A 27110-nucleotide genomic window follows, 5' to 3' on the forward strand; every position below is an offset into this window, starting at 1 on the left:
GTGTAGGGAAGAGCTGAAGGAGTGATGGGGGCAAAGCAGGAAGGAAAGAGGACTGAGAAGGGTGAGGGGCATCACTTGCGGTACAGAGGGCCTTATGGGGGGCGTGGGTGTTTTAGATTACATGGAGGGAATGGGGAGGGGTGCAAACAATCCTCTCAGCGCTGGAGGGTCACAGTACAGGCACCATACCATGCTATGATACGTCTGGTCCGGATGCTCTCAATGTTGCCCATGCAGAAGGTACACCATTGAGTATTTGTTATTCAGTGCCAGCAATCTGGAGGTACTACTCTTGCATTCTTAAATTCACAGTCTGGTTGATTAGGGCTTTGATCGAGGACACTGTTATATTTTTAATAGTTTCCCAAGAAGGATGTACATACATCAGCATGGTCATTTAACCACTCTTTCATACACTGGATGCCACTTTGCATCTATATCCCACTGATATTAATGTGACGAATCTGAGAATCCAGTTGTTTAGCATTATGTTTCTACTCACAATTACGGTAGAAACATAAAAATGTCAAATGAAACTCATTATTGCCTCTTAGGTACTTCTATTGATTTTAATCTCAATAGTAAAACAGGCTTCAGCAATAAAATATTTGTCATTGGCCCTCATAATATTTAGCGAGCATGTGCTTGCTCTTCAATAATTTAGCTGATAACCGAACACGATAATACCGATAACAATAATATGAGCGAGTAAGAAATTTAAAATTGTAGATTTAAATTTCCTGAGCAGGATAATGTCACTTGAACAATACGATGTAGTTAATCTTAAACACTTCGAGCAAAAGAAGAAGAGACGTCTCTCGTCTACGTCGTGACGTAGAAGGTAGAACTGAAAATGCGTAATGACGGGTGTTGTCTGCCTCCGCGACGGTTTTCCCTCGTTGACAAAGCTAAATGGCTGAGCCAATGTTAAACTAAGAATTTTTGTCCTCGCGATTTTAATCTCACTATCCTTGATATTGTAGGCATACGTTTGGAAAACAAGCCGACTGATTGGTTGAAGGTAAACAATTTGACGGCTTTTGGAATGTTGTACATTTGGTTTGCTAACATCATTGGAGCACAGTGGCGTGTTTAGCGGCTAGCTTGCTAATATTAGCATTCAGTATATATACAGGAACATATATAAAGGAAGAATTCATTTTTCGCTCCACAGAGATTCTTCATTTTCCTGCATAGTTAATACCATTATATTAATTGGAAAAAAAGTATACAATGTAGTATGTTCTAGAGTCAAAACCACGTACAACGCAGTATGAAGGCTAACCTGTTGCTAGCACAAGCAGTAGTACAGGCATGTTGTGTGTTTACTTGCACTATAATTGATGTTATCTGACCCCAGTTAGTTGAGTGAATGGTCTGCTTTGCCACTAGTTTTGTAATATGATAATACGTAAGATGAAGAGTTTCGTCGCACTAGTTCTTCGTGAAGCTCGGAGACACATCAACGTCAAATTATAATAGGTGTAACCGGGCCTTGTTATGCTTTCGGAAGATATCCATTGGCAGAGGATGTAGCGCAAAGAAATAATTTATCTGCTTTATGCGATTCTTTCGAAGCTTACGATCATGGTTTAAATACACGAGGATTGAAACATGCCAATAGTCTTATAACGACAATTTATGTGATAGATTTGTAGGTTTTGCTCGTTAATTGGGGTCGAACGGGCGGTGAGATTATTATATTTTTTATGTGGCATTTTGATATAATAACCATATTCTTAAAATGATGTGCTTTTTGACAAAGGGAAATATTATCTAAAAAAGTTGATATTTAGTATGAGATGAAACCTATGGTCTGTCAGTCTGTCTCTAAATTTCATACTTTATTTAAGTATTAGCCATTGTTTTTATGGACTTTCTTTTTTCTTCCATACAGTAAACTCAAGCTTTCCTGTTAGCAGGGAAGATGTTCAACAAATCATTTGGTACTCCATTTGGAGGTGGGACAGGGGCATTTGGCACTTCGTCGACATTTGGACAGCAAAGTAAGTTTTCATTATTCCATATGGCTACCTTAGTATCGGGCTAAATTTATTCATAATTTGTGATCCACGATAGTATCCGTTTTGTGCACACTCCTGTTCATATACACAGTCTAGTGTGAGTACTGAGTATTACAGTATGCTCTGTCTTTTGACTCTGTATTACCACCCAGAAATTGGCCGTAGAGTGCAAGTTGACTCTTTTTGCATAATCTGAAACTAGATCATTTTTAGATGCTAGTAGTCTCATATCATGTCCATAGGTTTACTGAAATTAAGTACATAAAATGTGTTTTACAGGATTCTTTTGCATCACAATGAGACACATTGTGGAGAGATACACATTCAGTTATGATAACATCAGACAATTCATTGTTCACCAACAACAGGGAAATAGCAGATCGCACTTATATGCTTGTATAATCAGATTCATGCCTGATAATTTATAGATGTTATTATTGTGTCTCACTAGACTGTTCTGATTGAAGATAGGTATTTTCAAAGAACTCACAATATAACTTTTTTAATGGAAATTTTCACCTTGCATCTTCCTTAGTCTACTTGGAATATAGTTAGTGACCATTCAATAAATTGTTTTATTTCTTATCCATATGTCAAAGTTTGCAGACAGCCTGTTTCAAAAGTTATTGTCATCATCATCATATGGTATACTTGACTCAAATGTCCTTACATAAACTTTGTTTTGCAGACACTGGTTTTGGGACCACAGGAGGCTTTGGCGCATCTGCCTTTGGGGCAACCAGTAATACTGGAGGGCTTTTTGGCGCCACCCAAACTAAACCGGGTTTGTGTTTTCATGTACTTCTGTGCTGAAGGAACATATTGAAAGTTATCTTTTTAAGGATGTTATTTTGCTTTGTCTTGACACCAAGTTTCAAATTTATATATTGTATCGTCTTGTCCTAGCAAGCAGTTTTTCCTATTTTGTTGCAAAATACTGCCAGAAATGTGCATCAAGTCAAAATAATGAGTCGTTGAAGCTGAAAAACTTTTTTTTCCCCTTCTCTTCAGGTGGTCTGTTTGGGTCTAATGCCTTCAGTCAGCCAGCAACATCTTCCACAAGTACAGGGTTTGGTTTTGGTGCCCCCAGTGGTACTTCGACCAGTCTGTTTGGAAACACTGCAACAGGCACTAGTGGCGGCCTCTTCTCCCAGCCAACCAATGCATTTGGCGGCAACAAACCCACCACTTTTGGAAGTGAGATCTATTTGTACTTTATTTTTAAGAATACAATTCCTTACCTGACCGTTATACTGTTTATTTCATGAAATCTTCTCAATTTGTCATCCAGGCTTTGGGACAAGCACCAGTAGCAGTGGGCTCTTTGGGTCAGCAAACACAACTTCTAACCCATTTGGTGGGACAAACTCATTGTTTGGTGGCTCAGGTTTCTCAGCCACATTACAGCCTGGAACAACTGTGAAATTTAATGTGAGTCATTCAGGTTCAGTTCATGTGGACCTGTCAACAAATAGAAACACATTCATTTCCTTCTTCAAAGAGCAGAATTTGATGCATACCAGTGTTTTCAAGTATGACTACTTTCTCTAAAAAGCACTGTCATATTAGGCATTTAATTAAAGAAGGAAAAATAAATAGGTCCTTCAGAATTGGAGATGATAGGAAACAACATAACAGAACTTGTTTTTACGCACTCTGCCTGGTGTTTTTTAACTTCAGGCCCCGACAGGTAATGACACGATGATGAAAGGTGGCGTGACTACCAGCATCAACACCAAGCACCAGTGCATCACAGCAATGAAAGAGTATGAGAATAAATCGCTGGAGGTGAGTTTGACCCAAACTGTCAGACCTTTTGGAGTTCAGGCAATCATAAATGTATGAACTCTGAAACTCTGAAGTAATAAATGCTTATTTCAGGCAATAGCTAATTATTTCGGTTTTATTTCTTGGTTTTTACTTTTTCTCTCCTTAATGTCAAAAACTAACAGTCAAAAACTTGAAACTAATTTATTCGGCCTGATCTTGCAATCATTTTTTTTTTTTTTTAGTTTTAGTGTGATGCATTTTCGCACACTGCATTATATACACTCGTATTGATTGTTTGTCTTTCTGGTTGGTGTATCGTGTTTTTTAACTGCAGGAATTACGGCTGGAAGACTACCAAGCAGGCAGGAAAGGCCCCAGCACTCATATACCTGCAGTGACTGGCGGTCTGTTTGGTCCAGCAACGGCAACATCCAGTTCCACTACAGGCCTGTTTGGCTCCTCTGCGCTAAATAACAACTTTTCCTTTGGGCAGAACAAGACGACATTTGGAGCAGGTAAGAAAATATGTTAACGGAACTGAGAGCGTTTTGTTTTGAAAATGAGTGGTGTAATTTTTGCAATGTCTTGAATTTCAGGTGTTGATAGTTATAAAGTATTTAATTGAAATCCTCTGATGTGGAACAAAAAAATAATAGTGTTAATATGCTGTGTCTTTTGATATCTAGCAGGTAGCGGCAGCTTCAGTACGACCACGGGAGGGCTGTTTGGCCAGCCGAACCCACCACAAACCAATAGCCTTTTCAAACCCTTTGGCCAAGTGACAACTACTCAGAGCACTGGTTTTTCCTTTGGCAACACCAACACGATGGGTCAGGCCAGTACCAGCAGCATGGTGAGACCCCTCCTTAAAAGTTTGAAATTTAAGTTTTCTCATCTAAAATTATCTCGACATGTACTTGAACTGTATCTGAAAGATTGCATGAAATGTGTTTAATATAACTTCTGTGTTTAAGCAATGAGAAAGTTAGTTCTCAATCTATGAGATCTGTTCCAATCAATATCATAATTATTGGAAAAAAATGTGTTTATTTTGATCAACAATCATTTTCTAATACACAGTTGTGGATTGGCTTTTGAGTGTTTTTTCTCCAACTTTCTTAATGCTGGACATTGCATTACATTACATTACATTACATTACATTTGGCAGATGCTTTTATCCAAAGCGACTTACAATAGAGGACATAAGGACTGCAAATAACACTTGCAAATACTAAACGCACAGGAAATACACAGAACAGTAAGCTTGGGTTAGTGAGTTTTTTTTTTTTTTTTTTGTTTGTTTTTGATAAAGACGTACACAAACGTACACATACACACTGTATAGCCTAACTTGGTGCCTAACCTGATCTGGGGCAGCTCAAGCATCAGCGCAGTATATTTTTAGTATATTGCATATAGTATATTGCAGTATATTGCATATTTTTAGATATAAGTTACTATGGCCATAGAAAGCTATAGAAAGCAGAATAAGGGACAGAGGCATCTGTCTTACACAAAACCCCCAAGTTGCTCCCTATTGCCTGGTTAGTGCCTTGCATGGCAGCTCTGCCACTGTATGTGGGTATGTTGGTATAGATTTGTCTGTGTATGTTTGTGTGAAGCTTTGAAAGGGCTGTATAAGTTGAGACTAATTACGATCATCTGGCTCACAAGATAATTTTACCTGTCTAATATAATTGCCCACCTGTAAATTTCCATACACAACCTACAAATCCCACAAAACACCACAACATCTGCCATGTAGTGAAGAGCTGTGAACTCAGCATCTCCACCCTGTGGCTATAATGACACACTTACAAATGGTCCACAGTGAATATATGAGTCTGTACAGGGATATTAAAGCTTGCTGCCCAAAGAAAGGGATCACATTGAAAATACGCTTTGAAAACACTTTGAGGCAGAGTTTTTTTGTTCATTGATTCTGAAGATGAAACCTTTTGCCTTGTTTGCAATACTCATGTGGTTGTAATTAAAGAATACAATATATGAAGGAACATGAAACGAAACATCAAACTAAGCTGCATCCCTAGAAGGTCCTAGAAGGCTGTAACAAGGAAACTTAGGTTCTCTGTTGTTAATCAGTCACAAAGCAAGTCTTCACTGCTGTGTTTCAAATGTATTTTGCTAGTAAACTGACCTTTGCTGACCTTGAAGTACATATATGCAATTTTGGACTGCTTGGTAATCCATTTGCAGTTAAGGTGGAGAAAGCACCTAGAAACAAAACTGGAGTTGATAGAACTCTAGTGTTACAGAACACGTAAGGCAAAGCATGACTCAATGGCCTTGTGGTCTCACCCAGTGGTCTCACTCTTTTCCACCTCCACTCTTATCCCGAATGATTGGACGGCTCATACCCCAGGACCAAAAATCAATGTACCTATGGCCACAAAAATATGCCGAACATTCTGTTTAGAGAAAGTGGCACATAAGACAAAATGATAATGCCTGTGTTTTTTGTTTTTTTCTGGTATTTAATTATTTTAACCTTTACTTTTATATCGATAGATTGCCAATATTTGGAAGATTTGTAAATATATATCCGCATGATGTGATTTGAAATATGCTCAGTTTGCTTGGAATCACTTTTAATGAAAAGCTTGATGGTTGTTGAGGTTATTGATGAATTATTGTCATAATTTCAAAGTCACATTTTCTGTTTTGAGTCATTAATTTTCTGCTGTCTGTACTCCACATTGATTGAAGAAATCTCAAGCGCACATGCAGATCTCAGTTTGTCACATTAAAATAATAGTAGTCTGAACTTATCTGCATTGAAATTAAGCCCTGGTGCAGTGTTATTGTAGAGAGTCATTTAGTTAACTTTCAAAAACCCTTTAGACAGACGGTTGAAGTTGTTCTGATGTTTTCCCACATACACAATCTCTTCTTTTGTTACAGGGTTTGTTTGGAAACACGGCGGCAACTCAGCCAAGTGCCTTGTTTGGCCCGGCTCAGACAAGTACAGCTTCTGGTTTTGGAACAACCACCGGTATCTTTGGACAACCCAGCACTGGCTTTGGAAATGTTGGGACACAGGTGAGAATGGACAGAGATATGTATTATTTAAGATTAACAGTGAAAATACAATGAATAGGTTACTTGGTAATCAAAGAAATGCTTCACATGTCATGTTAATTCCACTCAGTTTATCTTTGGTGGTGTAGTTGTGGGGGTGGAGAAGTGAATAACGTGGATGGTCTTTAGTAAAACAGATGAAGAATAACACTTTTATTTATTTACTTATTTTTTTGTGAAATTTCACTACTCAGTTGGGAATATGTTTTGGCCAGTTGCAGTGATCTCGAGGAGTGTTTATTCTGCGGCTGTTGTTAAAACCTTTTGGATATTTGAAATTATTTGAGAGATTCCAGTTTTGCTTTTGTGATTGCAAGGGCACGCTAAGCAATACAATCACTCAGTACTGGAGTATGTAGTGATTTGCCATGAATACCTCAGTGAATTTTATATCTTTACTCTTTGGTACACTTTGGTAGCTGGAATTGTTATCAATGGCATCCTATATCAATACCAGGATGTTGAAATGTCAGATTATTTTGTTTCTTTTTGTTCATCTTCAGCCAAGTTTATTTGGTAATAAGACAACTGGGTTTGGCACCACCACCACAAGTGCTCCATCTTTTGGCACTGGCCTCTTTGGCAACAAGCCGGCTCTCTCCCTTGGAACAGCAACCAATCCCTCAACCTTTGGTAAGTTGGCTGAGTAAGTTCGGAGTGCATTAAACACAGAAACAATTTTCTCACATTGGTTTGTGTGATATTTACAACTTTGATGCCATAATCATCAAAGCTGCACAGATGCTGTAGGACACCAGTGTCAAACTCAAGACCTGGGGTCCAAATCCACTAGAGCTTCCACAAAAATACTTCTGTCTCTTTTCATAGTACAACATCATGCTGCTTTACACAGGCACAGTGCACAACATTACCCATATGGTTTCTTGATTTTGTCACTTGCACCAAGATTGCGTCAAGCCTCTTAAGAACAAGTGTCTGTCAGCTATTTCCTAAACCAGTAGTAACTAAATGTATTTGATAGAAGATGAATTATCCTAAGAGTTTTAGGAGGATAAATTACAAAGATGGAAGCCAGTAAATTCAGAGATGGTAAATCAGGCTTGGCCTTACATGAACATAACCCCATTTTTCTATGCTACAAAACAATGACAGTGATCTGGAAATAGAATTAATTTTGACACTAAACAATTGTAGCTAATATAATTTACAAAATAAGAGTATGTCCCCTCTTATTTGAATGAATCAAAGGCTGCAGGGCTTAAAAATTAGTTGCAAAAATACAGCCATTCAAAACCTCCTTGTTGAAACTGCTTCTCTGGATAGAACTAATTGAATGAAACAGTCTTGCTCACAAACCCATGGCCTTCAAAATGGAAAACCAGATTCTATCTGCTGTCACTAACCTTCAAGTACTGCATCAACTTTTGGCATCAATAGCAGTTTTTTCGCCACTGAAGTAACTGCACCACATCACATTCAGATAGATAGAACTTCAAATCAAGAATAGTTGTTGAAAGTTCCATGAAACTGGAGTTGAGGACTTGGAAGTTCTTGTTTCCGTCTCCGTAAATGTTATTCCACCAACTTTACGTTTAAATAGCCACCTGCACAAAGAACTTTTCAGTCATGATTCTTGACATGACCAAATAGATCACACGTTACTAATTCACAGACTCAATGCAGTGTAACTAATCACTGGTATACTAGACCTTAAGCCAGAAATAGATGGTCTGACATAAGGAAAATAGTTATCCTGCCAGAAAAACTATTCCTATAAATTCAAAAAAAATTGTCATATAAAGTTATTTATATATTTTGGGGTAGCATGGCACAGAGGATAGAGCGATTGTCCTTGGAACCGAACATTCCTGGTTTGATTCCTAGCTCCTCCTAGTGTGTGGAAGCGTTGTTGAGAACAGCACTGAACCCCTAACTGCTCCCCTGCCGCTGATAGATTGCAGCCAATTGCTCATGGGTCATCAATGATGGGTTAAATGCAGGAGAAGGAATTTCCTCACGAGGGGTTTATAAAGTATAATTTGAATTTAAAACATTTTGTTTTTTTGTGGTGTTGGTAGGTTTCGGGGCTAACCCTACTGGAGGTAATCTGTTTGGAAACAAGTCTACAACTGGAGGACTAGGGCATGGACTTGGAGCTGGTTTTGGAACAGGTACAAAATGAACCACTGCCTAGGAGGGTATTTACAGAATAACAAGTTATTGCATCAGAATAAATTCAGCATACTAATACAAGTTCTTTAAATCAGAATCAGAATTAGAATACTTTATTGATCCCCGAGGGGGATATTGCTTTTTGGTGAAAGCAAAATGGAGCACTTAATAGAAAAAGCAATATTCAAATGATCTTGGTCATTGCTTTTCCTTTTGAATATGTATTTTATAAATATCAAAAAGAATGATCTTGGTATTTTATACAGTACATGACCGAACTTGACAGATACATTTTGACTAAATTCATTCAAAAACTCCTCTGGCAATAATTTTGTCATTGAGATCTTTGGCAAATGTAAGGAAGAGATAAAATGTCTGATAAGATTGATCCATGTAATAACAGAATTTAGTTCAAGGAACGGGTGGGTGCAATCCAACACTGTCTCCATATGATTCATTAACATGAAGCTGTTTGTTCCGCAGTGGGTACAGGGCAGACTTCCCTGTTTGGGAATAGTCAGAATAAACTTGGCACCACACTGGGAACAATGAGTACATTTGGAGCAACTGGATTCAGTGGTACCAGCGCGCAGGGCTTTGGAGGTCCTCAGCAGCCCATCAGTGAGCTACCGCTTCACCTTACTGTTCAATAAAAGAAGTTCAAGTGCTGGTGCCTTTATCCTGGTTTATGTTTAGTTGTAAAATTTATACATATGTCTCTATTTCTTGACTGTTTGATATAACTTTTTATTTATTATAGTCCAAGCAACCAACAATATCTGTTCCCCTTAATTTTTAGTAAAACTGGGCGGTTCAGCTTCAACTTTCTCTGTGTATTTTAGTATCTTTTCCCAGTAGAGCTCAAATGTTACTATTCCAAATAGATCTTTAAAATTACCCTTGGTCCCACTCAGCTTGCCGAGTCATGCTTGGAGTTCGAAGGTTTGTGATGCATATTTTCCATGTCCAGCACTCACAGATCCCAGTGCCGCGGCAGCACAACAGGCCATGCTTCAGCAGCAGCTCAGTGTTCTTGCTTACTCGCCATATGGAGACTCTCCGCTATTTAGGAACCCACTGTCTGATCCCAAGAAGAAAGAGGAGGTGAGACTGACACGAATTAAAGATGGTCTGAGTTATTTAGTGTGTTTACTCTCCTTCAGTTCACTAGCCCTCTGGGTATGGTTGGCCTTGAATACAAGTTACATGATCCTGCCTTGTGTTTAACATCAGTTAAAAAGATAAATCAAAGCCTAGAAAATACAATTAAAAGATTATGTGATGTGGATCATAAAGATCGAGCAAAAGCAAAGAAAATGCACAGCAATGAAAGGAAATCCAGACATGTTCAATCCTTTTTATTCACAGGCGCTTCTATTATCCTATAGTTTTAGTGTTGTCATTCCCTGGTTTTCTCTTTCAGTCCAGTCACGATCTCTTTGTTCCCTCAGCGTCTAAAGCCAACCAATCCGACAGCCCAGAAGGCTTTTACCACACCCACGCACTACAAGCTGACCCCTCGACCTGCCACCAGGGTTCGTCCCAAAGCACTGACGTCTTCGGGCACCTCCAAGTCGCAGCTTTTTGATGGCCTTGATGATGATGAGCCTTCACTAATCAATGGAGCCTTAATACCAAGGTAAATTGTGTACTAACTATGTTTGAGACTGGAGAATTTTTGTAAACAAAACTGGAATAATGTCTCCTGCATTTTCCATTCATTATGTTTAATCTAGATAGCCTTTTTTGTTTACTGTTTCTCAATCCTCAGGGCTTAAACATTACTGAAAATAATAATCGTGCTTATAATGTTAACAGTGAAACTTGTAGTGAGATTTCTAACAAAATTATTGTAGAGACAGTTTTTAAAATGAGGAAAAAAATTGTAAAGACTAATAAACTTTAGCCCCTCATTTAGAATGAAGATAGATACCTTAACGAAAAAAATGTTCAAAACTTATATCTTGAGGCTTTTTAAAAAGTGAAACAAATGATTAAATCAGCTCATTAGTGTTAGTTTTACCTGATACATCTTCTCTTTTTTGACACTTTGCTGAATTCTGCTTGTCACATGAGCACAGCTTAATCCTATCTCTGTCCCAGCTTTAGCATCTTTGCTACCACTATCAAATAATTGCTTATCAATTATGACATGTGTTCCTCTATACCTCCTGCCTGGAAGCTGCAATTCCAACATCCGTCTACCAATATATTCACTATCCCTCCTCTGTACATGACCCAGCCAACTCAGTCTGGCTTCTCTGACCTTCTCTCCAAAACATCTAACATGTGCTCTGATAGTTTCATTCCTGATCCTATCCATTCTCTTCACTCACAAAGAGAATCTTAGCTTCTTCATCTCTGCAGCCTCCACCTCGGCCCCCACCTCTGCCTCCTGTCTTTTCGTCATTGTTACTGTTATAATGAATGAATGAATGATGGTCTTTATTGTCATTGCACATGTCACAGGTACAAAGCAGCAAAGTTGATTTCAGCTACAAATGTTCTGTCGGGGCAAGAGGGCTCTCCTTTACCCTGTCTTCTTGTTGAAAATTGGGTTTATCATATTGCGAGATCAGTTGATAAATTCAATTTTTGGATTTTGGATCAAATGCATAGAGAGTTCATACAGAGAAAGCACAATACAAAGAGCAGCTAGCAGGGCAGGGAGGGATCGAGAGAAAAAAGTATCTGCCTTTATTGAGAACCAGAGAAGAAGAAATGAGAAATGAATAAAATGGTCTTGAACGGACCCAAGGTCTCATTTTGTAGTCTACATTTGGCAGTCTGTTTCCAGGTTTATATGGGTGTCAACTGTGTATGATTTTTAAAAAAAAAACCAAAACAAAACAAAAAAAAAAGCAAACAAAAAAACCCAATTGATTTCATTTAATCAACATGCTGCACAATATCTATGCGATATTTGTGACTTCCTTTGTGAAGTTTCCTTGCAGCTAAGTGTGTATGTGTTGTATTTACAGGAAGAGCATCAAGAAACTTGTATTAAATAACCTGAACAGTAGTCAATACAACAGTCCAGTCAACAAAGAGACAGATTATTTGGCTTCATCTTCAGATTATCCACAAAATGGTCACAGGTATGTCCTTATGTGCACTCACACGCTCTCACTCTCTCACTGTCTCCCATTTGGGAATTGCAGTTTAAAGTCCAATGGATCAATTTGATGGACCTCTTGAATAAATGAAAAAGCAGAACTTTAATTTTGTTTGATCCCAGTACTGCAAAACAATTAATGTTGAGAGAAACATCCAGTGACATACGGTACTTATCAACATCACAAAGCTCATTGCTCATGTAATTGTTTTAAATCAGTAATTATTTTGTCTTTTAATTTAATGTGGGTCCTGCATTATAGTTCCAGCATTAAATCTGACTTGGCTAAGCTGTCAAAACCCGAGATACAGTGTTGTTCCCTACAGCAGAACTGACAGTTGTCCTTTTCATCTTTCCAGCAGCCATGTGGAAGAGGAGGAGGAGCAGCAGCAGCAGCTAAGTGGGATTCCAGGCCCCAGCAGTAGGGCAGAGGAGGACCTGGAGGTCACACAGTTTTATGTCAACCCCATTGCTAAACCGATCCCACAGGGCAGAGGCCACAACCCTCTGCATGACACCATCAGTGACCTCAACATGCACAAATCTGCTAAGAATAGCTTTGAGGTCAGCATATCCATGATTCATTTATACTGATGTCCAATCAGCATCATATGTATGGTTAACACCACACCTGACATGCAACGTCTCAAAATAAATTTTTTCACTGAGGTACATTTGCATATTGGCAGACCTTTAACTCCGTTCTTTCGCATATCAAATAATCTTCTAAGCATTTTCAAGCTCCAAAACAGAATTAACCTGTGGTCATGGGTCAGCTTTTCATCATTTCACTTCATGTAATGGTTTCAGGTTTGATTGTAGTACCAACACGAATTTAATACAATCACATTCAAGTACTTTAACCAACTTGTATTAAGGTTCTGCAATTTTGGCTTGACTGAGATACAACACTGCAAAAGTGTAATTGTCCGTTGCAACTTCCAAAGTACAATAAAATTCAAACTTTTTTTAACATTGTATTGACAATCTGACACATCTGTAATGTTGTGATTTAAATTAACATACCCAAAATCCAAAAGTGCTTCCTCTTGTTTTTAACACAAGGGTGTCACATTCAGAATAACAAACACTACTGACCATGGAATCAGATGGAATGATTTATGATTCAAGTTATCAAGATGTATTTTCAGTATTCGTTCGATCATTTCAGCTGAGCGAGGATGATGTTGGCGGATCTCTTGGAGAGGAATGTCTGCAGGAGGAACGTGAAGATGAGCTGGCGGAGTCCCAACAGCTGCCTCATCCTGCAGGTAGCATCAGAAATGCAACAATGCACTTGTATAACTGTCTTGATTGCCCTCCTTTCGGTTAGGTCCTATGATTTATTTATTTCTCTTTTTTAATTTCAGGATATGACAAATCTAAATGCCTGGTAGCCCTGTTAAACCCCTTAAGTTGTTCTGTGGTTTCTAGTTCCCAAGATGTTGCCATCTGATCCTTTCTAGTTCTGTAGTTTGTGAAGTGGTTTATCTATTGATCGGTACATCCCCACATAGATTGAGATCTGGGAGTTTTTTTTTCATGATACATTTTAAAAACATGCTGCCAACAGTTATGTCTGATCATAAATGCATTTTCAGAAAATCACATCTTCTTGCCTAAAATGGTTGCAAAGTACATAGATTTATTTCTTATTTTTAGGTATCGTTCTAAAGCGCGTTGGTTATTACACCATCCCTGCCATGGAGGAGTTAGCTGAGATGGTCGACAGCAACGGAGAGTGTGTGGTTGAAAACCTCACCATTGGCCGGAAAGGTAGCTTTCTTGATGTCATCAACCAGTTATGTCAACAGACAACGGCTGACACAAGCTGGCAGAGTGAACCTGCTTTTGTGAAGATTTATCTTATTCCTGTCTCATACAAAGAAGCACTAATTGGAAAGGTGTCAAATTGATCTGTCCTGGTTGACTCTTACAGGCTACGGCTCTATCTTCTTTCCTGGTGAGGTGAATGTGACAGGACTGAACCTGGATGAAATTATCCACTTTAGACGCAAAGAAGTCATTGTTTACCCTGATGACAAAAACAAGCCTGCAGAAGGGGAGGGGCTCAACAGGTGAGTGTCTTATTTGTAACAGGAAAATGGTTTGTGAACATCTTTAGCTAGCATCAACTGAGGTCTCCCACAAATGATTAGGGAAACTTCAGATGGCTGTGAAAATTGAACCCGTCTTCAGTAAAAATGTGAAAATACGGTTTGCTTTTTTGCAGTTATTCTTAGGGCTTTCTAATTTTTCCCACATTGACATTGATCCTGTTGTCGTGTTCGCCTTTTCAGTCAAACATCAGCAGAAAGTTCCCCCACTTATTAAAACTTACTTAAAAACTTGTTAAATAGCATTGAATGCTAGCAAGGTAAAGTAATCCTGCTGGATCCCATTGAAATGACTTTCAATGCAGCAACACAACATGAGGGACAAACTAAATTAAATTGTTTAATAAACTTACAGCCTCGCAAACAAATTTGGATAAAGCTTTCTCCTTTGAGCTGTTGCTCAGAACTATGTGATGCTAATCCAGCAGATAGGTAGCTGTCAGTAAGAATATTGCTAAATACTGAAGAATATGCATCCCAAGAATCCAAAGTCTTACTGTCTCTCTCTGTGCAGTTACCTGACGTCATAATCAACCACATTTCATTTTGTAATTGCAATTGATAACTAAATTTTGAATCAGACGGTTATTGCTATCACAATTCGACTGGTATGCTTTAAGTTGTTCAAAATTGATAACTTTCAAATTTTACGTACCAAGCATCTAACTGCATGTTGTATTCAGAATTGTCCTAGGGCATTGCATTACTATTTCTAGTTCACATTGACTATCAGGATCTTGGGGATACACAGTTATTGATTCCAAATTTCTGGAAAAGAGTTCCCGAAATGATTCCAGAAAAACAAATAATGAATACTCTAATTTTTCATTGCCGTTGGGCTGTACTGTCATAATTCCTTACTGTGTTAAACATCAATTTTCTTTATATGTGCTTGGATTAACTTTGTGAAACTTTGACTAACTGGATCCTCTGGTGTATGGCCCTAGGCGGGCGGAGGTGACTTTGGATGGTGTTTGGCCAAATGACAAGACAAGCTGCACACAGATCCGGAGCCCCGAGCGCCTTTCACTCATGAACTATGAGGGGCGGTTGGAGAAAGCATCTCGCAAACAGGGAGCGCGTTTCCTGGAATACAGACCTGAGACTGGTTCCTGGGTATTCGAGGTCAGTTTCAAGGGACTGAACTTAAACAGATACATAGGTCAATGACTGTCACATTTGTGTGCCACCTCACTGCTGTTTGTATATGCAGTTTTAGATGTGCTGTCAGTCATACTTATTCCTTTCATTCTGCAGTTGCTCTGATGTAACTCCAAGCTCTATTCCAGGTGACCCATTTTTCAAAATATGGCCTACAAGACTCTGATGAAGAGGAAGATGTTCCACCCAAAACTGACCCCAAGAAGCTGAAAACTATTTCAATTCATCCCTCCCAACAGCAGGTGTCGTCACAGACTCAGGTAGAACTGTGTCCAACTATATTTTTTCTGAGTCGCAAGCCAATTGAGTTGATGAAACAATAAATGTGGGGAAAAGATGCGTGATTTATAAATTCTCAATGTGTGTGCGTGCATTCAGCACAATCAGAATGCTAGAAGACAAAAAGCAGTAAGCAAAGTCATGGCAAAAAAAAGGAGAGGAGGTACCTTTCAGCTATGGCGGGATGAGCTTTGTTTTAGAAATTAGTGGCGTCCGCAATGAGCTTTGAGTTAGTTCCTAACTCCAACAGTTCAGTTCTTCCGTGCTGGATTAGTGCGTCCTCAATTGAAATAGAACTGAGAGAAATCAAAAATAAACACAGTAATAAACATCCATAGCTGGGAGCCTTGAGCTGCTGCATGTGTCTGCGCTGCCATCTTGGAAAAAAGGTCGCATCTAATTGTGTTCGGCTCTCTGGATTCCTTATTTTCCAGTTCTGAGTGGGTCCTTCTGTAACCCATCTTCATCTGACCTAAAGGCTGCATCTAGGGCTTTTAGCAGAGGCAGAAATTCTGTCTAGCTACAGTTTCTGGATTGGAGAGATCCTGGTGGTCTGGTGGGTAGTATAGTATCAGTGCAGATTTGCGCAATAATCCATGACAGATGATGTGTTAGCCTCTAGATTGGAGTTCTCTTTAAACACACCCTAGTCAGTGTGCTCAGAGCAGTCTTGTTATGCATGTGTTTCCTCCTTGGTCCATGCCTGCACTGTTCAGGTGCAGATTTTAGGTCTATAAGTTTGGATCAGTTCCAAGGAGATACTGTTAGACATGTCCAGGTATGGGGCTGCTACCACCCTTTGGGTTCCTGGACTGTGACAATGAACCTGATCAAGGATGCTATTGTCTCTTGTTGGGAAGTCTTGAGTTTGTGAAATTTAGAGAGCGCTGCTTTTTTTCTGTGTGATTACAGTCCCCACCCAAAATTACAGCTGTCCGTCTCTTCATTCGCATTAATCTGCCTGCTGTTCAGGCAGTAATTTACACTCCCCTGGAAAAAACAAACAAACAAAAAAAACAAACGATGAAATGAATGTATGTATGTATATGGTTCTGAGATAGATATTTGGTTGAGTGGTCACTTCTGACTTCCAACTACTGGTACTTCGCATCTTCGGTGACTGAATTGCACTTCTTGCAAATCGCTTTGGATAAAAGCGTCTGCCAAATGACAGTAATGTAATATAACGTAACTTATCAAACATTCTTTTGATTAAGAATCATAAAAATCTGTTAGTTTGTTAGATCTCATTTTGTCTTTGCTGTCCTCAGTTGACAGTTGTTGATCCAGGCAGTGTGGTCGAGCTGGACAGTGACATGGCTGACATAACACAGACCTACCCAACTGAGGGTACACTAGGAGAACAAGAAAGTATGAGCCTCCCTGGCGAGATGGACACAGTGCCATTCAAAGCAGGAGCGCTAAAGTCTGCAGAGAATGAAAGCATACCTATGTCCAGCCATCTTATGTCCTCCCTAGGGATCAGCCCACATGCTCTCCAGGTAGATCCTCTTCCCCACCCACACAGACAGTTATGGTTAATTGAAGCACTGTATAAAAATTTACCTCGAAACTTTGTTTGCATTTTGGTGACTGCAGATCATGAAGGCATCTCTGTTTGCTGAAGATGAAGAGGAGAGTGACTTGTTCAATGATCATGTATCACTAAAAATCTCTCGAGATGTCTCCTCCTCTCGGCTCGTCCTTCCAGGAGCTCAAGGCAGGCCTACCGGTAGAAAACTCAGTACCATTTACCCTTTTACTTTTCAAGAGATTTTTTTTAGATAGTTTGTGGTATCAAAAGTAATCATTTTTGGGTCACAACAGGCTGACTCATCAACTTTTTCATTGTTTTTGTGACTGGGTTAAAAATTTTGCTGTAATTAGCATCAATTATTGTTGAACTTTGCAGATTTAGACCAAATCGTTGCCTTTGGATATATATTCTGTATTTTTACAACTTTGTATATGTATGTTTCTCTAGTTGGTGGTGTCCTTAAGGCTCGTTTTGCCTCCGGTCTCCTCATTCAGCCTACCGACCCACACTATCCTCCTGTGTCCCGAGTAGCTCTTGAGGCGATAGAATCCCCTCAGCCATTGCCCTGGGTGGGGCCTGGTCCTCCACACTCTGGTCTGCTGCCACCCAGATCACCAAAGACCCTGGTCAGAACTGTGGGGACCCCACGGCTCAGGGGCCCTGTACCTATAAGCGAATCAATCACTCACGGGAAGGTAAGCAATTTTAAAACCTGCTGACTAAAACAGTCACAGTCATTCTGGAAAAAGGACCCAATTTGTTTGAGTTGAAGCTTATTTGTTCTTAAAGAATCATAAAATTCACTTTATATGTTTACTTTTTAAATGCACTTTTTAGATTTATTGTATCGAAGTGATCAAATTTTTCTTTTTCTGCCACTTGGCTCAAAGATTGCATTGGGAATACTTGCTGTGTTGTTGGGAGTTCATTAATTTGACTTAAGTACAGAATTAGGTTAGTTCTAATTCTAGTTACAAATTATAATTATTCACTTTTTCTAACCTTATTTATATCTGAAAAGTATTTAATAGGCAATCTGAAGAAAACCACCGCGTTGTAAATTTCTGCAAAGAAATATTGCGAGACCTGTTGAAAAATCCTATACTGTTTATTTTGATGACCTTTAAGAAAAAAATCCAAGTCAACGTCTAATGACAATCACTGGTGTTGTTTTTGCAGGGAGGATTACTGATGGATGCGGGGCTGTTTGCAGGCCGTTCTTTTCGGGTAGGCTGGGGTCCAGGTTGGACTCTCGTGCACTCTGGCCAGTGTCTGAGTTCGCCACAGGCCAAGCAGCTAAATCCTCAAGATCTGACTTCCAAGACAGACTTTATTTTCTTGCCAAAACCTGCTCAAAACAACACGTAAGTTATGCTGATTAATTAATATGACAAATATCATGTGTTTACACTTTCACAGTTATTTACTTTTGTGCCGCATAGAGCTACATAGACAGAAATGAAGACAAATAAATGTATTGATTCCTTTGGCTATGTGTCACAATAGCATGTGACACGCATTGCCCTGTACGACTACTGTTGTGTACATTTTTTTTATAAAATGAAAATGTTTTTGTATCATGTAATGTGATGTATAAAGGATGGTAAGCAAATTTTAATGACACAGAGAACCAAGGAACCCTTGGTTTGTTTTATACAACATTTATGTTTTTTCAGACCAAATCCAAAGAAACTTTCTGCAAATCAGATTTTTGTGGTCACACCTTCAATTTAATTGGCTGACTGAATGAATAATTATATTAAGCCACATGTCTGTCTCTTAGAAAAGGGAGGGAGAGAAACTCGGTGCCCCTTAGATACCTGTATTCTTTCTTAAAGGAATTTTGAACGTGGCTAAATGAATGAAACTGTTAGATAAATCCTAATTAAGGGTTTTTGAAGCCCTGTTTCTAAACATATTTTCCTTGCAGGTTGACAGAAAGTCCTTTCAAGGTTGTGATGGAACAGCTTGTAGGACTTGAGCCTCCACAGGGAAGGACCGGTGAGGAGGAGGAAGACGACAGCCAATTGATTATGCACTATCCCCTACAAATATGTCTGAAACATAGCATCGTCAGCACCACGGATGCCTCTGATTGCCCTCTTGTACGGCCAAAATCAGGTGTTTCAGGATTGCATGAATATGCAGATTGGATCTTGGATTTGAGCAATGAACAGGGGGACACACACTGTAAGTGAGAGATTCTTGTGATGGCATTGGGAGACTTTTTAGAGATATCTGATGAGAATGAATGGTCTCTTCCTTTCCAGCACATCTGGGTTACTGGGCTGAGGCCTGGACACTCTGTAAGGCCCTCTGGGGCAGACTGAGCCCCCTCGATCATGAACCAGATGATGTTTCCTGTGAATATGTGCAACAGCTTGAGAGGCGAAGGACTCTCTCAGCCTGGCTGTCACGCTGCACAACCAATAAGGTGGAGAAGGAGGTGGCACTAGCAGGGAAGGACCATCACATGGAGGCCATCTTCAGCTACCTGACAGGGAACCGCATTAGTGAAGCCTGTTATCTTGCACAGAAGGAAGGTAAGTGAACATGTAAACACTGCAGACTGAATGGTTAAGGGGAGACACAGCCTATACTGAGGAAAGGAAAGCCTTCGAAAATTGTGTTTGAGTTCATGGATTGCATTAATCCTTTTGTGCTCTACAGCATAGCAACATGATATTGCGAAGCTTTAGTTAAATGTTCAAGAGAAAGCATACAGTAGTCATGAGAATTTTTTTCTGTTTGGTGTGTGGATTTTTATTTAAATTTTTTTTTTTTTTTAATTTTGCACTTTGCTATATACGGTTAACGTTACAGAGAATTTAAATTCAGTTGTTGGACGTGTGTGTGTCTGATGACTTCATCAAATGACCTATCAACTCAATTATGACTTTATTGACGGATAAGTCAATCCGAACAAATCAGATGTCAGTAATGCCTTACTTCTCACCAGTTAAATAATGTCTTATGCTTTACCATCACCATTTTGTTTGATTTCAACTTAGCGAAATTGCTCCTTCTTACTACAGATAGAAATTTCTTCCTGTTGAAATTGATTTCAACCATTGCATTTCCATTTCAATAGATAACAGCTTTGATATTTAATCTTTTAACCACCAAAACTTGAAGCCTTTGTTAGTTGAATTTAGTTGTAGGTTGATGAATTTCCACAACATTTTATACAGGATAAAAGCATTTTTTTTCCCCCTCAGGGCTGAAGGGAAGCTGAAATATGTATCACTGTCATTAATGGTACTAATTTGCATGTTCTGGTGCCAGGAGACCACCGCCTCTCCCTGCTGCTGTCTCAGACCATGGGCTCTCAGTACTGCCGTGACATGCTGGCCCTTCAGCTCGCAGACTGGAACCACATGCAGACCGACAGCTACCTGACTGAAGAACGGCTCCGCATCTTCTCACTGCTCGCTGGGAAACCGGTACAGTCTGTTTTGCTTATCCCTGCTTGATTCACATGAATAGGAGAATCAACTGACTTAAAAGGTTTTGAATGAAGAGAATCAGTACCCCCTCCTTGAGCTGCCACCTTATTGTGGGGGATGGGTTTGCGCGTCCCAGTGATCCTAAGAGCTATGTTGTCGTGGGCTTTAGGCCCCTGGAAGGGTCCCCCAAGGCAAATCGGTCCCAGGTGAGGGCCCAGGCAAAGCGTAGCTCAGACGACCACTCATGATGAATATCCAAAAATTTCCAATGCCCAGTGGCTGGGGAGAGGGAAGTCGAGGCCTCTCTGCTCCGGCTGCTGCCCCCGCGACCTGATTTCGCACAAGCGGAGAAAGATGGATGCTGAATTTCTTCAGCTGAATTAGACTATTATTCCATAAATCCATATAAATTGTGTGTTTGATAATGGGATTTTTTGTCCGCTATTTCCTCTGAGCCTGTCAATTCATGTGTTCTGTGTATATCAACAGGTATGGCAGACATCGGACTTTGTGGTCAATGTATGTTCCGAGTTGGACTGGAGGCGTTGCCTGGCAGTCCACCTCTGGTTCATGCTGCCACCCACTGCGTCAGTGGCTGATGCTCTTTCTAAATACGAAGCTGCCTTTCAGGTGAGCATTTAAACTTAAAAATGTGGCAAATAATCAATGATGTGCACTCAGTTGGAAATTTGAGGTAATTTCCTTATTATTTGTAATATTTTATTGCTTCCCATATTATTGCAAATTTTATGTTAATAATAATTTACCGGTTGTCATTAATTAGATGGTAATTTAATCATTTTTGAAACTGTTCTGTAAATGTCACTACTTTCATGTAATTTGTTGCCTGTATAAAAGTAGTTTCTCTTTTTCTAAGTTTTCTTGTTAACGTTCCTAAATTTTTTTTAGGTTACTTTTTCCTTCTACTCAGTTTTATTTCTGGGAGCCTCCTAAGCTCAGGATTTATACCAAAACGCCATTTAATGACATGCTGTTTTTTGCTCCTAAGGGCTCATGTGATGGCGGTAAATACGCCTGTGCCCCTCTGCCTCCGTACCTCGAGGAAGAGCAACTAGATATGGAGGAGGAGCCGAAGCAGCCGCTTTATGACCTCTGCTTCCACCTGCTCAAACTTTATAGCGACAGGTAATCAAAAATAAACACGTGCCACTCGTGGTTATTTGATTGTTTCATTTGCTTTCACGTCATCCAGCTTCTTCTACACTACATTGCGTTGAAATTATGATTGGTGATCAAATTAAGTTTGAAATTTCCCCAAAAAAAACATGTTTCTGTCTTATAGACGATACAGCCTGCAGCAGTTGCTGAACCCCCTTACGGTCACATGGGAACGCCTGGATTACAGTCTGAGCTGGCACATATGGGGCGCCCTGCAGTCACTGCATTACAACCACCTGAGCATGTCACAGCAGGGACTACTCCACACCAGCTATGCTGCACAGCTAGAAAGTGCTGGTCACTGGCACATGGCCATCTTCATCCTGTTGCACATCACTGACCACACGTGAGTTCTTATTGCGTTAAATCATAGCCACTAAACACAACAGTGCACTCTGTTGCGTCATATTTAAAAAAAAGAAAAAAACAACAAAAAAATAGGTATTGATGAATTTGCTTGGACAATGTCAGTGAGATGGAAACCTGTTTTGTTTGCTCTCTTAATGTTTATTCACCAAAGTGAAACATACATTCCTCAATTATGTCTGAGAATGCTACTCTGTGTAAAGTTTTCGAATTGATAACATGGTTATGTTAGCTTTACTGCAACATCCAGTAACAATAATTTTGTATTCCGTTTATCTTTTCATTTTTAGTACAATCATTGCCTCAAATGTTGTTTTTTTTTACTCTCATAAACTTTTCTAATCAGATTTTAACGCTGCAGATGATGTTCCACATACAAAGTAATATTTTATGTCCAGGTCACTTCAGTGTGACATCTTAAAATTAAGAACTTCTTTTGACCAATGCTTTTTTTCTTTGCCCTCTCACCTTTTATTTAATTAATCTTCACTGCCTCCTATGCACTAGGACTTTGGATAAAAATCTAGGGAAGCCGTGAAAAGACACATTTGGTGCATTCTAAACTGTAAAAATGTTTAAAATTGAGATTTGGTGGCCAAAATGAAAGTTCAGACAATATAAAACAGACCGAATCAGCTCAAGATATCTGTCATAATTTCTATGGCAAGATGTAGCCATGTAATCAAAACAATTCAGATCACACTTCAGGCAAATCTTTCATTTCTGTGCTGCACGGCTAATAAGATTCCTTATTCATTGCTTGTCTTGCACATGATCATCAGATGTTGTACATTTTTACATTTCACCTGAGTTTTAGATGGGTAGTGCTCTCACTGATCGTGGTCTTCTGTGTTTCTCCAGTCAGCGCGAACGAGCTGTGAGGGAAATGCTGACCCTCCACTGCCCCCTGCAGGAGACAGAGGAGTCGGTCCAGAGGGAGCGCTTCTTGACCGAGCAGCTGCTCATCCCAGAGCAGTGGATCCACGAGGCCAAGGCAACTCGAGCCCGCCATGACGGCAACAGGCATCAGGAGGCACTGCACTTGTTCCAGGCCAGTCACTGGAACCAGTGTCATTGTTTGCTAATGCAACATCTGGCCTCAGGTACAGCATAGTTTTACTCTGTATCATAAAACTCCCAGCAATAGGTAAAATTAATTTACGAATTGACAATTTTGATTACGCGTCTTCAATGTTTATCCACCTGTGAGTTTCTTTGTTTAGTTTAGGTTTATTGTGTACATTGATGCTGATTCATTTCGGTGATTTTTCCGTCCATGGATCATAGCATTATCAAACTGATGAAAGATCACAATAATTAATGCCATTTAATCATAATTACTCAGAACATGTGATACAAACTGAAGCCCAGACTTTGAAACTTTTTTTTTTTTTTTTTTTTTGGACTAAATTTTCAATCACTTTGTGTCCTGTAGATTGCATCATTAACGACAACCACGACTACCTGTTAGAGTTCCTGGAAGGGCTCGCAGTCCCTGAACACAGCGCTCTCATCCAGGAGTGGGATAATGCAGGAAGGGTTTACCTAGACTACATCAGGGTAACCAAGATCCTACAGAATATACAGTTGGTGAGATATTTTATGCATCTGAAATAAATCCGTAATCTTCTCATTACAGGTTATTATTTTATCAAATGTTATTCTGCCAAGATGGTAAATTGTTTTGAAAGTGCTTTTTTTTTTAATTAAGATTTCAGTTTGCACCTCAAAAGGCAGTCCTGAATTCCATGACTTACGACTGTATTTCCATGCAACTTTTTTTTGGTGTTCCACCTTTAGATGGAGAATGCTGGTTATGAGCTTGAGAGTCTGTATACTGATGTGACGTCCTTGTGCAGCAGAATCGAGCTTCTGCACTGCAGAACCACTAGAGATCGTCTAGCCCAATCTGGTAAGAATTGGAAAACACTTTACCACCATTAAGAGCTTTTTATGTTTCATTTGTCAATGTGGTCATGCCAGGGCTTTTCATTGTAATGACCTAAGCAATAATTCAATTTGATGAGAATTAATTTCCATTGAAGGAGGCATTCCAGAACTTGGAAGGTGATATAAAATTTGTTCATTCAGTCATTCATTCATTATCTATTCTGCCTATCTTGCACTCAGGATCGCAGGTGATATAATACCTACATTTTAGAATATATTTTGAAAATTAAACATATTTATTTCTCAAATATTAATGCACATTAAGAAATAAAATGTTTAGTTTATTCTCTCACATTTAGACCTTAGAGTGGGCCATGAAAGATCAGTGGTACTTAGTAGTAGTTGACAATGGCCTCTTTTTGTAGCCCTCAAATACAGAGCTTGGTGGCTACTTCCCCTTTTTTCATTCAGTTTTTGGGTTTGGCACTTTTTGATGTGGTCCATGAAGTCACCAAACTATTCAGTGTGTAACAGTAGTCACTTATGTTACAAAAACCCATTCATCATGATTTAACATGATCATTTGTTTCTTGAAAAAGTGACTGATGCAGCGGCATGATTTTCTAAACATAATCCTCACTATACCTGCAGAAATGGCGAAGCGCATAGCAAACATCCTGCGGGTGGTGCTGAGCCTTAAGCATAGTGATGGCACGTCTAACTCCCTCAACATCCCACTCATCCACTTGGCACCCCACATTACCCGCTTGCCGATGCCAGAAGACTACACGTTGGAGGAGCTGCGTAGCCTCACGCAGTCATACCTACGGCAACTCATTGTCACCCAGTGAGAGCACACAACAGCTTCTAAAACATCACGAATTATTTCAAAAAAAGGTGAAATGGCAAAAAACTTTGTGACTGTAGCGGATTTCCGTCACTTTTATTATCATACTGAACTTCTGTCTCTCTTTGCCTCCCTGTAAACACCAATAGATGACATGAAGTGCTGACAAATACCAGACCCATCATAAGCCAGCCACTGTAAACAATCGAACACCCTGCTGCTCCGTCAGAGACAGCTGCAATTTCTTTTAACTTATGCCCAAGAGAAACGGACAATTTACTTTAGTGTTTATAACAAGCCAGACTAGTCTTTTAAATGTTACATTTATGCAAATCAATTTTGTGTTTCAGGGGCAAACGTGAATTGAGCACAATTAAACAAGTCATTGCAGATATGAATACAGACAGTCTGGTAGATTAGAAATTTTTCAAGGAATACGTATTTTAAAAACAACTAGCAGTGACAAAAATGAGAGAAAAAAAATGACAGTATCAGTATGATTTATATTTTTTGCTTTGAAGAATAGGCTCTGGAAACACTCCTTAAACTCTTTACGGACATTTTTTTTCAACTTACTTAACCATACCCCAACCTTCTATTTTGTAGGTTGAAATGCATATTGTAAAATGTTTGGAAGCCCTAAAATGTCAATCATTTACACATTTTACATGCAAGTCCATTTGTTTTTAAAGATACTTATAAAATAATTTTGCAGTAACAGGAATACTTTTTATGATGATGGTGGTGTTCATTGCAAGAGATGATTTTTTTTTCCTCCCGGAAACATCATAGATTAAAAAATAATTGCAGGAAACATCTGAGGAGAATATTGATTGCTGCATCACAAAGTTGGTCAACAAACAGATTTATGCAGGTAATGTACTCAGATCAAATATACATTAAATCTTCAAACTGCTCTCATCACCTACTAATTTGGAGATAGGGATGAAACTAACTTGTTAAAAAAAGAAAAACGTATATAAAATGTATAAATGTATGACTACTCAGGGCTATTTGTAGATGCCTAATGGTCTATTTTTGTATATTTCATGGAAGTCCCGAGTTTTCTTGGTGTGTGTGTGTATGTGAGCACGTGTGCGCGTGTGTGTGTGTGTGTGTGTGTGTGATCAGATTGTCCTAACGAAAAGAACTTCCATTCTAAATAGGCATTACATGTAATTATATGAATATTGTATATTTTTGGTAAAATCAAACAGGAAATGTAGAGGGTATTTTTTATCCTCCATCCTAAATAAGTTGAATTCCAAGTGTGTTAGAATGGATCTCATAAACCCTTGATGGGCCTTTTTTTTTTTTTTTTTTTGAAATCAAGAACCAAAAGCTTGCAAGGTTTCTGTTTATGTCATTTTTTTTCCTTCCCCAGACATTGCATAATTTCAAGTTTCTTCCACTGATTCTGCTCGATTGCTGCCTACTTGATAATGCTTTCTGTGCTGCAAAGATGTTTGTTGATATGCGTGCGTGCATTTGTGGGTGTGGTGCATAGGATACGTTTCCTTCTCCATGATTAAACCTGATACTGTTAAATATTGAATTAATTAGTTGTCACCAGAACAATGGGTTTGCCTGTTCAAGTACTTCTTTTTGTGAATTAAATATTTTTTATTAAAGCATGATTGATGAAAAATATGAGCAACATAAACTTATTCATCTCGCACAATACAGGGATTTGGGGAATTTGTTTGCTACCTTTTCACATCATCAGAGTAATTCCTTGACATTCAAGAAATGTAGGGATTTGGATTACTATGAGGATATGTAAGTAGATGCTTAATAAATATAAAATACAGTTGACCTCTTTTTTGGTTCACATTACTCTTCTGTGTGTGGCTATTTGTTATGCATAGAAATGTGATGGATGACACCAACATGCAGAACCACTGCATTTTCACATGCCAATGAACAGAACTTATTAATTGTTCATTAAAAACCTACATAGCCGAAAGCATGATTTGTGAAGATGGAGGGAGCTGGTCTGGGAGTGTCTGTCGTAAAAGAGATATATCAGAATGAGGTGCCATGTAGGCTGAATAGTTAATTCCACTGAGAAACACATGAAAAACAAAATGTAAAATCATTATTGTAAAATCATACTGGAAAAGGATGGAGAAAGGAAATACTAGAT

The 27110-nt window shown here is 39.0% G+C and overlaps 1 protein-coding gene across 3 annotated transcripts; it reads left to right on the forward strand.

Annotated features, from left to right (window-relative positions):
- The first annotated feature begins 886 nt into the window (after window positions 1–886).
- On the forward strand, window positions 887–26612 carry nup98 (nucleoporin 98 and 96 precursor). 3 transcript variants are annotated; one of them, XM_086160930.1, is made up of 36 exons: window positions 887–1021; window positions 1898–2006; window positions 2713–2808; window positions 3036–3221; window positions 3316–3455; window positions 3705–3812; window positions 4129–4309; window positions 4481–4647; window positions 6718–6855; window positions 7398–7527; window positions 8934–9026; window positions 9511–9648; window positions 9998–10131; window positions 10479–10666; window positions 12009–12125; window positions 12502–12706; window positions 13314–13413; window positions 13805–13918; window positions 14082–14220; window positions 15207–15384; window positions 15549–15680; window positions 16971–17201; window positions 17299–17431; window positions 17684–17931; window positions 18416–18600; window positions 19167–19426; window positions 19507–19779; window positions 20522–20679; window positions 21172–21312; window positions 21692–21828; window positions 21986–22207; window positions 23089–23330; window positions 23663–23817; window positions 24028–24139; window positions 24769–25014; window positions 25114–25247. In XM_086160930.1, the coding sequence occupies exons 2-35, from the start codon at window positions 1928–1930 to the stop codon at window positions 24966–24968; spliced, it is 5460 nt and encodes a 1819-aa protein (XP_086017056.1). In that variant the 5' UTR covers window positions 887–1021; window positions 1898–1927; the 3' UTR covers window positions 24969–25014; window positions 25114–25247. The 3 variants fall into 3 exon arrangements, with proteins under 3 accessions (XP_086017056.1, XP_086017055.1, XP_086017057.1); XM_086160929.1 differs by having other exon boundaries at window positions 24769–26612; XM_086160931.1 differs by having other exon boundaries at window positions 4484–4647; window positions 24769–26612.
- The last annotated feature ends 498 nt before the right edge of the window (window positions 26613–27110 follow it).

Source organism: Fistularia commersonii, chromosome 15 (assembly GCF_037954325.1).
Source record: "Fistularia commersonii isolate RoL2024-O1a breed Wild chromosome 15, RoL_Fcom_v1.0, whole genome shotgun sequence".
Classification (NCBI taxonomy): domain Eukaryota; kingdom Metazoa; phylum Chordata; class Actinopteri; order Syngnathiformes; family Fistulariidae; genus Fistularia; species Fistularia commersonii.

Bases quoted from the DNA above. Each gene is read 5' to 3' on its own strand.
- nup98 (XM_086160929.1), top strand. From the start codon at position 1,928: ATGTTCAACAAATCATTTGGTACTCCATTTGGAGGTGGGACAGGGGCA. The intron at 9,027-9,510 runs GTACAAAATGAA...TTTGTTCCGCAG, and splicing joins TGGAGCTGGTTTTGGAACAG to TGGGTACAGGGCAGACTTCC. The intron at 17,932-18,415 runs GTAAGCAATTTT...TTGTTTTTGCAG, and splicing joins AATCAATCACTCACGGGAAG to GGAGGATTACTGATGGATGC.